Source organism: Parasteatoda tepidariorum, chromosome 2, assembly GCF_043381705.1.
Source record: "Parasteatoda tepidariorum isolate YZ-2023 chromosome 2, CAS_Ptep_4.0, whole genome shotgun sequence".
In the NCBI taxonomy this organism is placed as follows: Eukaryota; Metazoa; Arthropoda; class Arachnida; order Araneae; family Theridiidae; genus Parasteatoda; species Parasteatoda tepidariorum.
The window spans coordinates 8,234,559-8,252,026 of NC_092205.1; the positions used below are offsets into that span (position 1 = coordinate 8,234,559).

The 17,468-nt window shown below is 28.4% G+C and overlaps 2 protein-coding genes across 2 annotated transcripts in view; both read left to right on the forward strand.

Moving 5' to 3' along the window:
* Positions 1 to 17,468, forward strand: part of LOC139424832 (histone-lysine N-methyltransferase PRDM9-like) — a 42,063-nt gene that overhangs the window by 16,615 nt on the left and 7,980 nt on the right. Inside the window, exons 4-7 of the mRNA XM_071178139.1 lie at positions 5 to 223; positions 1,724 to 1,776; positions 5,984 to 13,375; positions 15,012 to 16,399. Coding sequence (XP_071034240.1) covers positions 5 to 223; positions 1,724 to 1,776; positions 5,984 to 6,127 — 416 coding nt within the window. The 3' untranslated portion in view covers positions 6,128 to 13,375; positions 15,012 to 16,399. The remainder of the gene's footprint in view (positions 1 to 4; positions 224 to 1,723; positions 1,777 to 5,983; positions 13,376 to 15,011; positions 16,400 to 17,468) is intronic.
* LOC107456375 (oocyte zinc finger protein XlCOF6.1) lies at positions 8,700 to 11,784 on the forward strand. Its single transcript, XM_043039879.2, has 3 exons — positions 8,700 to 8,829; positions 10,438 to 10,584; positions 11,585 to 11,784. The coding sequence occupies exons 1-3, from the start codon at positions 8,700 to 8,702 to the stop codon at positions 11,782 to 11,784; spliced, it is 477 nt and encodes a 158-aa protein (XP_042895813.2).

Here is a 17,468-nt window from a genome sequence, read left to right on the forward strand (position 1 = left end):
TCAGGTGATAAGACTGAGTTTGAGATATCGTACTCTCCCAGGCCTGCAAAAAGCAATCCAACTCGTCTGTACCATCTATGTGATATCTGTGATTATTCTACTAATAACAAAGGGAACTTTATCAAGCATGCCAAAACGCACACGGAAGAGCGACCATTTGTTTGTCAGTTATGCAACAATAGTTACAAGCATAAGCATCATCTAGTGCGACATAACATTTCACATTTACGAAAATTGTGAAACGAGGAAAAAATAAACTGCAATAATTTTTCTGTAAAGTTTGTTAATTTCTTTTTTTTTCAGCTATTAAAAATTGTGACTGTAATTTCTTTAAAAACCAAAAAAATACTATTTTAATAAATATAATCAATGATTTATAGTTTGAATTCTTGATAACTTTTAGTGAAACATAAAATGTTAACAACTGCCTACTAATCAAACTTTAGATTTATTCCACTAAAATGTCAACTTTTAAGTGAAATTCTTAGTTTTGATTCAAAGTTATTTCTTTCCAATGTTCATATGTTATAAATGGGCTAGGCTTAACCCTATTATAAGTGAAAAAGATTTAAAATAACAGTTTCAAAAGTCGGATTTATAAGGAAATTTTTATATCCATCTGTTTATAACCTGAACAAAAGTACATATGGAAAAATCCATTTACAATTAATGCAAAGCATTTCATTCTTATTGTGTACTTATATTATTTAATAGTTGCAGTGACTGTTGTAAGTAAACTGTGCCATTAGCACTCATATGTTAGTTTAAAATTACACCAAGAAATGATTTATACAGAATGTCTCAAAAATATAAGCAAAACACATTAAAGGGAGATAGAGCACATAATAAAGGGGAAACATTGCTTAAAAACATTAAATTTGATTGGAGAATGGTGACAAATATGAAATATCTAAAAGATCCCAGAGAATGATTGATTGAAAACATTTATCTTGCTTCCAATAATCATTATGTATTTATCACATGTACAAATTGTGTATACTATATTAATGCCATTTCTATTGAAATTTTGTAAAAAGGAAAAAATAATATTTTAACGCATTTTCCTTTAAATGCAAACACTTGTCATAAACTGTGACGTTTTCAAAAGTTAACTATAGATAGTTTAGGCTATTTATTTAAATGTTATTTTAGCAAAGTTTGATGCTTATAGATGTGCAGCATTATTCAATTCCTTGGAAATTAGTCAGCGCAATAATCTACACAAAAAAGCAACTTGGATCGTTATGCCACAGTTTCAGTGCTTTTCATTACATTCATTTATATATACTTTTTTGTATCTAAACTGAACTGAAGAATAATGATACTTCTGAATTAATTTAACAACCATTGTATAAAAAGTCGAAAAATTAGTTTCGGGCGAAATAGTTTTGCTAAGAGAACTATTCGAGTTAAAATTTAAGAACCACTTGGTAGAGTAGTATCTTTAGTGTAAGTAGTATTTACTTTGACTATGTTATGTAAAAATAAGCCTGAGTTCATCTTTAGTATAAGTAGTATTTACATTCAGCAAATTGCTTTAAAATTTTATATGTGTAAAATTATCGAACTTTTGCAGTATGTAAAACTTTATTTAACATGTGTTCTTTTACCATAGAGTTGATCAACAACCTACTTTCTATAACTCCTGCAAAATTGTTTGAGTGCCCATATTGTGACTATTCAACTGCGAACAGCAGCCATTTGAAACAGCACATAAGAATACACACTAAAGAACGTCCATTTGTTTGCAAACTTTGTGGAAAGGACTTTACCCAGAAAAATAACCTGAAGCGTCATCATATTACTCATGTTATGAAAGAGATGTAAATTTAGGTGTACTTGTGAATTTGAAAGGTATACAGTTGCCTGAAGAAAAACATTAAGTATCTTTATAATATCTCACAAGATATAGTATTTTGACACTTAACAGAAAATTAATATACTTATTGCAGCTAATATGCAACACAAGCATGTCATTACTTGCATTATTTATATGTTGTGCAAATTTTTTATTCTACTTTTCCATCTATATCATAATTTATAATTTTACCTTAAAGTAGAAATAGTCAGAAACTACCCAAGTCAGAGATTGGCTAATTGAAACCTAAGAACTTGCATACTTACAGTCAATAAGAGTTGACAGTATGAACAAAACCTTGTTGTTACCTCATGTTATTCACATTTCGCTTGAGTCTTTCCTCTTAAATAATCTTAACACATTGTTGACTGACGAGTTAACTGGTCTTTTTAGGACCAAATGTTGCTGCTCAGTGACGAGTCAACTCATTGTTCAGTGATGAGTCAACTCGTTGTTCAATAACGAGTCAACTCGTCATTGCACTATCTGTTTCAACTAATGAAGCTCAGGGTGATATAGAATATTACAAAAGTTTTCCGCATTGTGTTTAGTTAAAAAGTTTTGTGCATGATTTATAGAAATAATAGCTGATGATATGACATAGTTTCAGTGGCGTAGCGAGGGGGGAGCAAGGGGGGGCATCATGCCCCGGGCGCTACTCACAAAGGGGCGCCAAATGGTCAGCAAAACAANCCCCGGGCGCGAGTTAAGCTCGCTACGGCACTGCATAGTTTTTGTATAAAATTCCTGGTCAATAAAGTGCTAATATCACTGCTTAAGTATCGACCAATGAGGAAAACAAAATCTTCGTCCAATACTAGACCTCTGTTACATGCATCTTGAATCTCATTGGTGAAGTTCTGCAATTATTCAAGATCAGACTGACCATAAACCCATAATAAAATTGCAATCGTTCATGGGCCCCAGTTTCTGTGGTGAGCCCTGGAATCACAAGTAAATTTGAAACAAAAAGCATTGAAAAAGTTTAAAATCGTTTTAAAATATATCTTACTGTAATTTATTCCATTTTAGCATTATTAATGAAATATTTTTTAGAACTTTGTTGAATAAATATTACTGAAGGCGTGATAGAACATCCCAGTTTAAACAACTATTGCAATCCATCAACCAGCATTTCAGCTTTGTGCAAGTGTAGTATCGATGTTATAAAAGAAGGACCCCACCCACAAAATGTTTAAAGGTCAGGGGGGCTAAAGTGCAGCCCCTCCTTAAAATTAGGAAAAGAAAAATACTCAGGCCAAAATGGCATTTGAATTTTCAGTCAATATTTCTTCAGCATTTAGAAGGCATATAATTGGATAATATTTTTTTTTTCTTTAAGTTAAGTAATTATAAAAAAAATGACTTGTTTGTTACTATGTTTTTAATGATAATAATATTACGAACTAACAAAAGTAATGTCACATTTGCCACATTAATTAAAAAATAAAGTGTTTAAAAATATTAAATGTAAAATATTAAACTTTTTAAGTAATGTTGGAAATTGAATTATGAATGATAAAACCAGTTACAGATTATTAACATCTCTGGAAATGTTAATAATCGGAAAATTTCATTCTTCTAAGAGGTGCCCAGTCCGACCCTGCTATCACTGTGTGTTTATACTTTTAAATATCACAAAGATCTTGACATGAAAGGTGGTGAATATTGAATATTTCTCAACAATCTGTATAACATCAGTTTTAAGAAGTAAATAAATGTTGTATAAACTAAAGTTTTAAAATATATTATACTTTATTATAATATGTATTAATTATAATATAAGTATTAATATGCATATATTGCACTTACAATAATTGTATTTTTAAATATTTCCCCCACTACCATTTACTACTTTTAGCAACCTTATTTAAACAATATTACTACATAATTGTTATTTTTTTTTATTTCTATCTTTCAGGCTTAGTATTGAATTCAAATTTTTTTTTAGATGTTTACAGAAGACAGAATTGATAAAAATGTTTTAGCACTTTAAACTGTGTTGTGTTTGCATACTTCGTTGTAGCTAATTACTGTTTTGTTACCTACTTAACTGTCAAGACTTTATTTTGATGTAGATTGTTGGTCTACATTAAATATTTTAACACTCTATTGTTTTAACTATCAGTAATTGATGTAAACTATATTTACACTTAATGAAATATTTAAAGGGCTTGAAGCAATATGATATAAGCCTAGCTTTTTTTTCCCAAAGGTGTACATTCCAGTTTGGTATTTTACAAGTTTCTAGTTATCTTATTTTCTTATAAAATTAAAATATGTGCTACGATCATGATCTCAACTGACAGCTATTTGTATGAATATATATTAAAATTTTTTAATATTGGTGCATTTGTTTTATGTTTATATGTATAATCTTTCTGCTATTCTGTTCGCTTTGCTGCTTCATTTTAAATTACCTACTTGAAACATGCATCTAAAATACATTCATATTTAAAGTTTTATTCGTATACTATTATGTGTTCTGGAACATTTGTTTAACGGTCTATTGTATATAAAGCTGTTGGTTGTTTCAAGTATAATTGGTTGATATTTTAATAAGTTTTGTCATATAAACAAGCTAAATCCTTTTTGTTCATTGTAAGTGGTTTATTAAATAATTTATTCAGACTTTTTAAATTGTTTGTGAAATTTTATTGTGTGTAAATGCATTTGTTTCTTATATTTTTTAAAAAAGTATCATTCAGTAAAATTATTAACTTTTTCTTCTACATTCTAAAAGTTTTTGTTTTATTATTTTTTATTTTATTTTCCTGTTCTTATTTTTTAACATTTTAAATCATCAACCTTGTATATTTGTATAAAAAAAATTTGCACTTCACTTTAATAAAATCCAATTTATTGTACAAAAATGCATCATTGTTACTGAATTTGAGCTCAACGGGTAAAATTTTAAATGAAAACTTTTGTTTAATTAAATACTACATATACATTTAATTAAAAGCAGTCGTAGATAGTTGAATAAAAATGGTAATATAAAAATTTGATCAAAATTGTTTGTATGAATGTTTAATCCTTTGTTAAGTAATTCATGCACAAAATATATTTATTTTTTTTAAATTGAAGAAAAAATAAAATTTGTATTTTAATAATTATTTTTCAAACTATAGCTCTGTAACTAATTGCACATCTCATATATTAGTTTAAAACATACATGCTTTATATTTCATTTATATCAAGAAAATTCAGGATAATTATTTTTATGAAAACACAAAAAAAGGGAACAAAATTGATGTTCAACTTATCAGAAGTATTTAAAAGTCTTAAGGTTACTTATTAACTTTGAAAAACTGTCAAGAATTGGTAGGCTATGAAATAATGTAATATATGGTTAATTCCTATGTTTATTATCAATCAACATATTGAGAAAATTGAAATTTTAAAAGTATTTTACATTTTTATTTTTCAAATGCTATTTGACTGAACATGGAAGTAAAAAGTTTATTCCTTTTTTTATACTTAAATTTTAGTCAATGTTGCTTGGAATATCTTTGGATAAAGAAGTTTTATCGGTGTCTTTGTTTAATTTTTGGTTTTACCTACTTAGTTTTAAGGTAATATTCAAAAAGTAAGATTTACTAATGTAAATCTTACTTTTGCTTACTTATTTAAGTGCTCAAGTTTTCAAAACTCTCCTGACTAAACAATGATACAATATTTTCCAAAGTGCCATTACCCTCCATATTTTAAAGGGCAAAAATCTCAACCTGTGAGAAAGGGTATGTTTTTTTCCAGCAAAAGTACATTTTTGGGGTATTAATTCAATGATACCAATCTTAAGAACCATCTGCACTCATTCTTTTACATATTTTTTGTATTATCTTGGAATTACAAAGATTTCACTTAAGTATGTGATAATTCAGTAATTAGATTTTTCGGAACATAACAGAAAATTTCAGTATGTATCTTTATTTTTATCCTTTGCACACTGTAACATGACAATGATTAGCTCCCTGTTTACGGACTAAGTATACATGTTATGCTTAATTTGTTATTCTTTTTTCAGGAAGTGATTCATTGTTTTCGATAATGGATGTTAAAAGGAATCAACATCAAAAATTTCCTCTTGTCTTTTGTCATCTTTGTAAGTACAATTGTCTTAATAAATGTGATATGGTGAAACACTTACGAACTCACACTAAGGAACGCCCTTTTGCCTGCAGTGTTTGTGGTAAAGCTTTTTCCCAAAAGTCTAATATGTATCGCCATGAAGCAACTAGACATCACATAAAACGGGCAGCTTTCTAGTTTCTGTCCTGAATCAGGAATCTATGCAATGCTACATTTCCCAAATTATTAATATGCATCATCATAAATTGGATAGGCATCACTTGCAAGAAGCAACTTTCTATTCTATTGGCTGTATCAGAAATATTACATGCAATAGAACATTTCCTTCAGTCTAATATGTATCACCAGGAAACAGCAAGACATCACTTACAACAAGCAGCTTTTTAGTTTCTGAGTTATATCAGAAATTTTCTATGCAACTTTCTGGTGTATTGGCTGCATCAGAAATCTTACATGCAATGTAAAATTTCCTAAAGTCTAATATGTATCACCAGGAAACAGCTACACATCACTTACAACAAACAGCTTTTTAGTTTCTGAGCTATATCAAGAATCTTCTATGATATTCAACAAACCCCAAAGAAAAATGTGTATCAGGTAGCATCTGATTCAAGAGTATTCTACACTATGTAATATTTCCTAAGTTTAATATGCATTACATAAAGCAACTAAACATCACTGATAATGGACAACTGTGTTGTATTTTATAATCGTACTGTGAGTTTTTAGTAGTACTGTGATACTTGCTGATTCTATTCTGTTGCATAGCACTTCCCAGAATCTAATATGTACGCCTTGAACCAACTGGGCATTACTTACAATGGAATAATGGATGACTTTCTTGTACCAGAGATTCACTATAGTTCTATTATGTAAAGCATAATTTCCCAAATTTCTGAACCTGTATTCTAAGATGTTTGAATCCTATGGTTTCAAAAGTCTAAGGAACTTAAATACATGATATTTACCCATTGCTAAGAAGCGTTATATTTATCACTAAAGTTAAACTTTTATTGTTAAAAATATTTTTCATATCTATAAAGAGCACTCTGCAGTTTTAATTATGCTAATAAAATGTTGTTTTTTTATTTAAAACCTGCTTAGTTTGCCTGTGTAGTTTTTCTTTTATTTATTATTATATGATAACTTAGAAGTGTATTTTATAAAAAAAATTACTACTCCTTCACTGTAGAATACACCATCATTAATTTCGCATACTATATTTTTATTTATTATTTTTTTGTATTGTCCTAATCCTTTCTGTGTATTACATATTGTAACAAAAAAAATACAATTAAGCGGGTGATTAGAAAATTATATTCCTTGTCTTAGTACCTATCCAATTATTGTCAATATTGTTGATGATGATTTTACAAGTGAAACTTTTTAAACCACTGAAACAACTTTATTGACTTTTACCTGCTATTTTACATTTTCGGCATATATCGCTCATGGGCTGCAATAGTGGCACAACTAAAAAAACACACGTTTTGTACTAAGAACAGGTGTAAATATGAAAATACACATTCTTTCAGCAGCAATACTAGCACAACTCATAATTCAACTTGAAGGTAATCTTCGTTTAAGCAAACTGAAGCATTTCTATTGCATCTTCCTTAGCAATGAAAACTTTAAACCCACTTATCTCAAAACTTGATTTTTTGAGTTGTGCTGGTGTTGCTGTACATGAGCGATATGTGTGTATATAAAACACAGTCACTTCTTTTCTCACACAGTTTTTACCTTTTCTTAGTTATCTATTCAATTCTTATTGTCAATATTTAAGTTGTTGATGATGTTTTTACAAGTAAAACTTTTCAAACTACTGAAACAACTTTATTGACTTTTATGTGTTATTTTACATTTTCAGCATATATATATATATAACACAGTCACTTCAAGATTACACAACTCTAAAGAACCGAAAAAAATGTGTAACTTACCACTGAAAATTTTTGTTCTTTGTTTTGTGATACTAATTTTTTTCGTGATAGATGAATACCATTCTCTAGTGTTAAAAATTGCATTTAATTTTTTTAAAAAAACTGGAAATGACCATTTTAGGCTTTATGCAAAAATTTTCACAAATGTGTCTGAGGCGCTCATCAATAAATGAAGTAATGTTGTACTTAAGCATCAAGAAATACACAAAATTTCCAAAAAAAAAAGGTGAAAAACAATGTTCAGAGAATGTTCATATTTTTGATACTAATTTTTTCGTGGTTGATGAATGCCATTCTCTAGTGTTAAAAATTGTTTTTAATTTTTTAGAAAACTGAAAATATCCATTTTAGGCTGTATGCAAAAATTATTTTCACAGATTTGCCAGATGAGCTCATCAATAAAAGAAGTGAAATGTTGTGTTTATGAATCAAAAGATGCACTAAATTTTTTTAAAAAGAAAAGATAAAGAACAATGTTCTGAGAAGTATTTGGCAAAAAAGAAACAATACAGGATATTATTGTATAAAATTGTCTGTGGGTCATGACAATTTAAGAACTAATGTTGTTCTTATAGACCAAGTAATGTACTGACTTTTAAGGTAGAATGACAAACTTCTACTTTTGGGAAGGACAAAATTTCCAATTTGCTGAATGAAATTTCAAATTTGACCTAATCATGAATAAGTATGTAATTCATTAGCTTCAATAAAAAAAATTATTTTGTTGCTAATATTTTTACAATATTTCAATTCTTTCCACCAATATACTATTGATTTAACGACTTTATACTTAATTATTCTAGTCAATGACCTGCGATTTGTCTGTGGGTATGGAAGTAAACTGTTGTGAAGAACTGGGGTTAGAGCCTAGTGGCTTGAAGCACATTCAGCTTCAGACCAATGGGAACCAGTCTATGTGGGAAGTCAAAGCTGCCAGTGTGCAATGCTGACCACATCCCCACAATCAGCAACTGCCACATGGTGGGACCGAAACTTTCATGAACCCTCTGAAACGGGAATGCTTTATTTTTATTCTAGTTAATAAGTAATGAATATTGAACCTTTTATTTAATAAATCTAAAAAAAGAAGAAAATTAATTTGCAGCTGAAATGGTGACATAATTTTTCTCTATCCAACAAATAATTTAGTCATCAGCAAATCTTGTTGGGTATAAATAAAATAGGTATTCTGAGAATTGTGCTTTAAAATGAAAAGATAATTTCATCAGTTAAAAATTAACAATTTACTATTACAAATATTGTGCTCAATTTATCTAAATTTTATATTTACTTGCTGCATTTAAAACGTGAACAACTATAAAGTAAATACAGGTATAGTAAATGTGATTTTATCCCTAATTTCTTTCAGTTAGTATACATTATAATTTATAATAATTCAATAAATTTACTAGCATATAAACAGAAGAAATAAAAATAATTACTTTTTAGTTAATTTAGTACCCCAATTTTTTATGTCTTGATATTTTTTATGTTACATTTTAATTACATTAAAAGCTAGTCCCTCTACCATTTATTGCTCCTGTATCCTCAGAGTTTTACTATTTAATTGCTCCAATTTTAATAGAAATCCAAAAAAAGTAAGGCGCGTCACACGTATTTCCATTTGTGATCTCTAAATAAAATAAAGGGAAAGGAATTTTCGTAAGTATGGCAAATGGGCAAGCACAATCTGCCGAATCGTGAAAATGTTTGAGTGGTCACAGCTTCTCTCGCATCCCGCCGCCTGAAGTCACTAACAACAAGGAATTTGGGTGAAAAAGATTAGAATGATCAAGTTACTATTTTACTTTTATATGTGTATGGTGTTTAAGGTTTTTAATATCATCGTAAAATAAACCAACCATTTGACTTTTTAAAATAACATAGTACAATTTCAAGGTAAAATTAAAATTTGTTTAATAAAAACAGACTAAATTATCTTATGAAATTTTACATCTACCTTTCAACTGTGGACTCAAAAATTAATTTTTAACCAGTGGCGCGCATATATGTGTGAATGCTCAGAGCAAAAATCTTCAATTAGATGCCCCTGAAGTGAAGAATATTATTATGAGAAGTCCAAAAATAAAAAATATTATTTGTAAAAATTAGAAGTTTTTATGCAAGCATTAAATATTTATTGTTCTGTAAGAAAATGCTTAGATCAAATATTCTTAACTGTTTGTTAAATGCAAAAAAATAAAGATTTTATGACCTTAACCTTCATTATTAAATTTATTTGAAAATCACCTTTCATTATTCATAAAATATTTTTTGAACAATCAAAGTTTTAGTATTGCTAGTTGTCTATTGGATCTTCGTTTTTTGCTCAAAACCTGCCTGCCACTATTGCTTTCTTATATTACTAACTGGTATTGAATTGGACAAAAATTCCTTGAAAAGAAATTTTTATGTAAATTTAATCAACATGGTTTAGAATTGCCCAACAGTGTTAGTTTTGTATTATTGTCTCAAAAATCATAAAAGTTAATTTTTATTCTGCAAAATATGTTTTAAAATATTTTATTTTCTTTGTTATTTCAGGATTTGTGAAAACTGGTGGAAAGTATCGATGCCATTTTTGCACATTTTGTACTATTGATAAAGCTGCTATGAGACGCCATGTCAGAATTCACACTGGCGAAAAACCCTTCCAATGTGATATTTGTAGTAGGCGTTTTGTTCAGAAAGGTCATTTGAAGAACCATATGATAGTTCATATTCGAAAAGATTTCTTCTAATTTAATTAAGTGACCTCTATCATTCATTTCCTGATGTCCTATTAATATTGTCAAGAGTAACTTTTATGTCAGTATTCTTGAAAAAATAATATCTTTATATATTTTCAGGCGATATTGATTGTGTTAACTTACTTTTTGTCTTCACTTTAAAAGAGCACAGTTAAATAGGCATGTCTAATTTCTTACTGATGATAAACTCATAAGGTGTGAAATTCATTACTTATGATTCCTCTAAAAATCTTACTTGATGACTGAGACATACAGTAAATCTGTATAATGCAAAACTTAAAATGTGGTGCTGTGTATTATATAGAATTTTATGTTGCATAGATCATTTCATGTATCATGAAATCTATTTACTAAACTCAGAAATATATATGTCAGCCAGATAAATATTAAAATACTTGAAAATAAGTTTTAATATAAATGCTTAATACAAAAATTGGCACATAAGTGTTTATTATTTACAGATACAGAAAAAAATTTAAATTATCAAGAACATAGTAACTGACAACAAACAAGTCTATCAATTTTGGTTTAATTTGCTTTTAAAATTTTTACCCACTCAGTGAAAAATATTTCTGGCAATCTGTGAACAGTTATAATAATCTGCTAACTGTCTTGTTGAGTTGAAGAAATTTTTAAGTTAGGATTTTTATTGTTAATGTGGTTTATGAAGAATTGCAAATTAAAAACTTTTTATATATAAATCTTCCATTGCATCTGTTATTGTCTGTTGATTGTATTATGTGTCTTTCATAACATACTTATTTTTCATTTGAAAGAGAATCAATGTTGATATACAACATTTTTGTGCAAATTAGTCTAACGTGCTAGACAATTAAGGATTAGTGTTTTATTTATTCTATGTCAAAAATAGTTAAAACTTTTTTTTTTATTTGTACCAGATGATTGACATACATAATTGTATTTTTATTTTAATATTTCAGGATTTTCAAAAAAGGACCAAAAGTATCAATGCCATTTTTGTTCCTACTCTACTGCTTATAAAACTGATATGACACGCCATGGCAGAACTCACACTGGCGAAAAACCCTTCCTGTGTAAAATTTGTCTTAGGCGCTTTTCTCAAAAAGTTCATTTGATGAGACATACTATTACAACTCATACGAAACCGAATTTCTTCTGATTTAAAGTAGTTGCATGTATTATTTATGAAAAATATTTGCAACCAAGTCATTTTCGATTTATGGTTAAAAAAAAGATTTTATGTATAAAAACAAAATAAAAAATGCAAAGTTTTAAAAAAATATTTAGAATATATAATATATTGATAGCCAATTACATAAATGTTTCTGTTTGATTTCTCTCTCAATACAAATATGCCTATTTTTCTGATTTTTTAAAATAATGGTCAATTTATTTCCATTTTCTTTTTTTACTTTTGTGAGCAACTGACTTGCATATATAAAGCAACATTTAATTTATTTATTTTTTTACATTATCCAGGATTTTGTTGGTGATTGTATTTGCACAGTGTCAAGTAATTTATTTTACAATTAAAAATGTAAAATACTTTTCTTAATCATATGTACACAGCTGCCAAAGAATATAAAACGGAGAAGAAGTGTAGTTCTTTAAATACTCTTCTAACATGAGGAACTGCTCAGTACAGCATGCTAAACCAGAAAACAGCTTACCGAGCAAGGAAGATACTCAGGTATAGCAGAGCGTCATATGTACTAAGATCCAGCGCATAACAAACAAGGTGACAGTCAGAAAATGCGTCACCTGTAAGCTGGTTTGTTATAGAATATCTTAATTCATAGTTAGGAACTGTTCATAAATAGTTCAAAAATGCAGAAAAAAGCAACAATAAATAAAAAGAGAGCTTTTCACCTCCTCCACTACCCATTCTCCGCTCCAGTAGAGGTTGGGAGGAGAGGAGAGTGAAAACCTACTTCAAAAATTTATGCTGTTGTGCCCCTAAATGTTGTTTTTTCCTTCACACATAACCACTCCAACCTTTGGAGGACCTGTTTACTTTATGTCTATGAAAGCTAGCCTTCTTCCTCCATACATATTCTTTACAGCTATCGTATTTCACTTAACAACTTTTTTTAAAAATATCATTCTTACTGCATTAAGTAATGTATATTACCAGGTTGAGTAGTCTATGCCCAAGTTGAACTTGTGAGATTATCTTTCTCACGCATTAAAAAAATTACTGTCAATCCCTATGAAATGTTTGGCATTTGCACGGTTTGCCATCAATATATTCTATTAAAAAAATGTGTGTCTAAGGAGTCTAGATGTGTCAAAGAAAAAAAAGTCTATTGCTGTTCCTGTTAATTCCTTTACTGATGTTACATGAATATTGTTAGTATAAATTTTTATTTTATTAGGAAAAAATATTAATTTAAATTTCCTTTTTTTAGTGTTATGATGCACACATATTGTTAGAAGTTGATTTTTTTACATTGCTAAGATAATGGGATCACTTATTGTAACTTCATTTTTCAGTCTTTTTCAGAAAACATAGAATACACCAATGTACTTTTTGCTGTTACTCAACTGTTTGGAAGGCAGATTTAAACAAGCACATCAGAACACACACTGGCGATAAACCATTTGTGTGTGAAATTTGTAACAAACGATTCATCCAAAAATCTCATTTGCAGAGTCATTTGGTGCGCATTCATAAGGAATATTTCTGCCCACCTGTGTAAATTGCAAGTTCCCTTCATTATTAATTCAAGAAGAAAATATTTTGTCATAGTGTAGGGATGCTTCATTTTTTTATTGATAAAATTTCTTTTTCTTAAAACATTATATTAGAATTGTGTATATGTATAAATGTAATGTGTGTGGGCATAATGTATACTAAGATTGTACATTTTATATTAAATCGAAATAAAATATTAAATTTTATGTCTGATATTTTGATGGTTTTTAAATTAATGAAACCAATACTGTTTATATTATATTTATATATTTTAGAATCTTTTCTCATCTAAAGTTAAACTTAGCTATTACAATAATTCATGTTTTCTTGATTTTCATATGTGACAAGCAATAACTTAACACATACACTATAATTCAAATGTTCATGAAAATATTAAGTTAAACATTCAAATTAAGAGGAAACTATTAGTATAGGAACCTATAACATACTTTCAAAAAAAATTAAAGTGATGACAGACTGTCTAATCAACTGAATAATTTTTTAAATCCCTGGAAAACCTGAAAATGCCAGGAAAATTTTATGTTTTTGAAAAAACCAAAAAAATCTTTAATTTCTTAGTAAAAAATATTTAATATCAGGAAGAAAAACCTATTTCTTTAATCCTCTCTTCTAGCAAAAGAAAATTTTCCTAATTCCTGCGTATTTAGAAAAGCACAATAAGTTAAAATTGTTTTTTTATTTGAAAAAGAATATTGCTGTTTTATATCTCTGTGAATGTTCATAATAAAAATAAGGAAAAAATCAAAAGATACTGTTTAAGTATACTTATAAAAAAATATATAAATTACAATTTCATTTTAGTATTTTTTCCAAAAGTTTTCTTAATCTGTTTTTTTTATGAACATTTACTAATTGCATTTTTTATGGAAATTTTTAATTTACATTTTCTTTCTTAGTAAAAATGTAAGAAAAAATATAATGTTATTTGAACTTTTAAAAGTTCAATTTAAATTCGTCTGATTGATTTTATGTGTTAAATATTTTACTAGCTAGTAAATTTTAAAAAATATTGAGAAAATTTTTTTGTTTTTTTAAATTTTAATTTGAAAATTTAAAAGAGTTACTGTTATTTCTTTTAGAACTTTGCCAGATAATATTGCCTTAAAGCAAAGCTGTATGAATTTCACAAAACTGTCTGCTGTCATCTACTAATATTTTGTTCCATTCCCTGCTCAAAATTTTTTAGGGATACCCAAAGTGGTTTAGCGAAACTCTTGTGTCCAATTTAGACTGAACAGAAATTCATCGATTCAAGTCTAGTTAATAAGGTGGCCATTCTTGTGCTATTTATAAATCAAAATAAAGTGAAACTGAAGTTGTACGTAGCAAAACATAACACAGTAAAGTGTTATGTTTTGTCAAACTCATAACACTTTAAAATAATAAAGAAATCATATTTAGGGTTTTTTTTTTCAAATGTGTAAGGAAAATTATAATAGAATCATTTTTTTTTTCCAAAATTAGAAATGTTGCAATAATCAGAATCCTATGTTTTTCCCAGCACAAGTGTATTTTTGTCTTCTGAGTAGATCCTGCTAAGATGGTAAATTAATATTTAACTGATTTATTTCAGGGTTAAAAAATGTAACGTGAAGCAACTAATGTTTTTTTTTTAACTTCTGGTTTGTTTTTATTTTAAAGTATGTCAAGCATTTTTTTTCATGTTGCAGGATATTCAAAAAATAGCAGAGGATATCAATGCAGCTTTTGCAGGTTCTCAAGTTATCAGAAGATTGATGTAACCCGTCATGTCAGAATTCACACAGGAGAAAAACCCTTTCAGTGTGGAACTTGTAGAAAACGTTTTGTGCAGAAATCTCATTTGCAAAGTCATATGTTAACACACTTTAAAAAGAAATTTTTGTAATCGTTACAACTATCATTTCTTTCAGAAATGTTCTGATATTTTATAATTTTTAACCTCTAATCATTTTTTGTTTGTTTTTGTAAATAAAACTGAATTGTTTATTAAAAGTTTTATTCCTAGTTCCTGCATTTATTTATGAGAAATGTCCAATCTTGAAGTTGAAAATTGTGATGACACCAGAAAAACAGTAACTATAGCAGCACTGTCATTTGAGATAATAAAGGAAAGATGAGTGCACCACAAACTGCTCATGAGTGGGTCGTCCCACTCATTTCAGAGTATTTAAAGTGAACTAAATTAAAGTTGGAACTAAGGAAGAGGTGTTGATGACAGAACAATATGCAGCAGTTTTATTTTTGGGAACAAAAGGGGAGTTTTTTTGTGGATATATTTCATCAGTTGTTTTTGTTTATGAACAAACTAGGATAACGTCAAGAACAAGTGGCTGTGTCTTAATGATATTTGTAGTGTGTTCCATAGTGTACTGATTATAAGGTACAGCTCCCAATAGATCATTGAAGGCAAGCATCATTAGCAGTGGTCAGAGTGGGGGTATATGATAACTTTGATCAGTCTGCAAAGGGATCAAGAGTGAAGGTATTAGTTATACTGTTGTTGCTCATTTATTTTTAACTCCACGTGCAGGTTTTAGGCTACCAAAGTGGAGGAGCCTCCCTCTCTAGCCATGATAGCCCATTCCATGCCATGTTAGCCTATCCTCTCTAACGTAGTCTTCTCTAGTCATACCCCCACTTCTTTGATGCCATCACATCAGTCTAGTGATGGCATGCCAGTTGGATTATACTCAGGAACATTTCTTCAAATCTCTTTGATATCTTAATGTGCAGCTCAATTGCAGCATAAATAAAATGCTACAGTGTTGCACTTCTCTTGCTCATGTGTAATTCTAAAGGGTGCATTGCTATACCTACTGTATTTCTACAGCTATCACTCATGTCGATTTGAGTATTTTTTTATCTTTATTTTATTTACATCATCTGTAAATGCCCTTGATGTTAAAAATAAATGTCTGTGGTATAAAAGTTTTAATAGTTTTTAATTATTATACATCTAGTCTCTCTTTTCATTTTTCAGCCTTTTCAAAGAGACCCGAGAAGTATCAGTGCACTTATTGTGATTACTCCACTATCTGGAAGACATCGTTTACCAGACACCTCAGGTGTCATACTGGTGAAAAACCCTTTCAATGTACTTTTTGTAGCAAGTGTTTCAGCCTGAAGTCTACTTTAAAAAATCATATGCTTATCCATTACAGGAAACATTTGATACGATATGATAATGTTTGAAAATACTTTTTCAGAATATTTTTTTTATATGTAGCATATGAAATAAATGTTTTTCTTCAAATTACAAACGTTATAAAATCTACAATTGTAAAACTACTTTTCCATACAAATAACTAATATTTGCTTATAAACACTTTTGTAAAAATTTCTTGCACTTTTTATTTTTAAGTATAGAAAAGACTATCAATATTTCTTTTAACTTATTCCTTCTGTTTTTCCTCAACTGAGTACTTTTATTTGTTTGTACTTTACTTGTTGCTGTTGCTTTAGTTAGATTGGTGTGTCTTCTTTCTGACAAAATCACTGTGTTCACTTCTTGACTGTCTCATTAAAAGTAAAAAAATTCTTTAAACTAGATTGGTACATCCTTTATATTTGTACATATATATTTATTTATTTATAAATTTTTTTTCTTTCAATTGTTGAATTCATAATAACTTTACAAACCAAGTTTTTTATAAATAGGTATGTTTTGGTTTCAGTTAATGCAAAAGTTAAGTTATTCTCATAATTATTTTGCTCATAAGAATGTTTTCAATTGCTACTTAATTAACAAAAATTACTGAGAAAGGTTTTCGATTTTCGAGTTTGTTCCAGCTAGATTTTAAAGTTATTTTTTGCTTTTGAAGACTAATTTACGAACTTAGTGTAAAAGCATGTTACCTTGCATAGATAGAAATCAATTGTAGAAAAATCAACCCCAGATTATATAGAACTATCCAGAAGCTATTTATAAACATCCCCTTTACATTAGAAATCCTTTTTATTTTAGTGATTTAAAAGAAAAAATTTTGGTTCTATAAATTTTTTCCCAACTGTAGTTTTAAGTTTTTCAGTGATTTTATCCGCTGAACTTTTCTTATGTTTTCTTTATTCCTTTTTGTATTACATATCATTTTATTAATTGTGATTTTAATGAGTTGTGATTAGTTATTTGATTTTTATTAATTGTG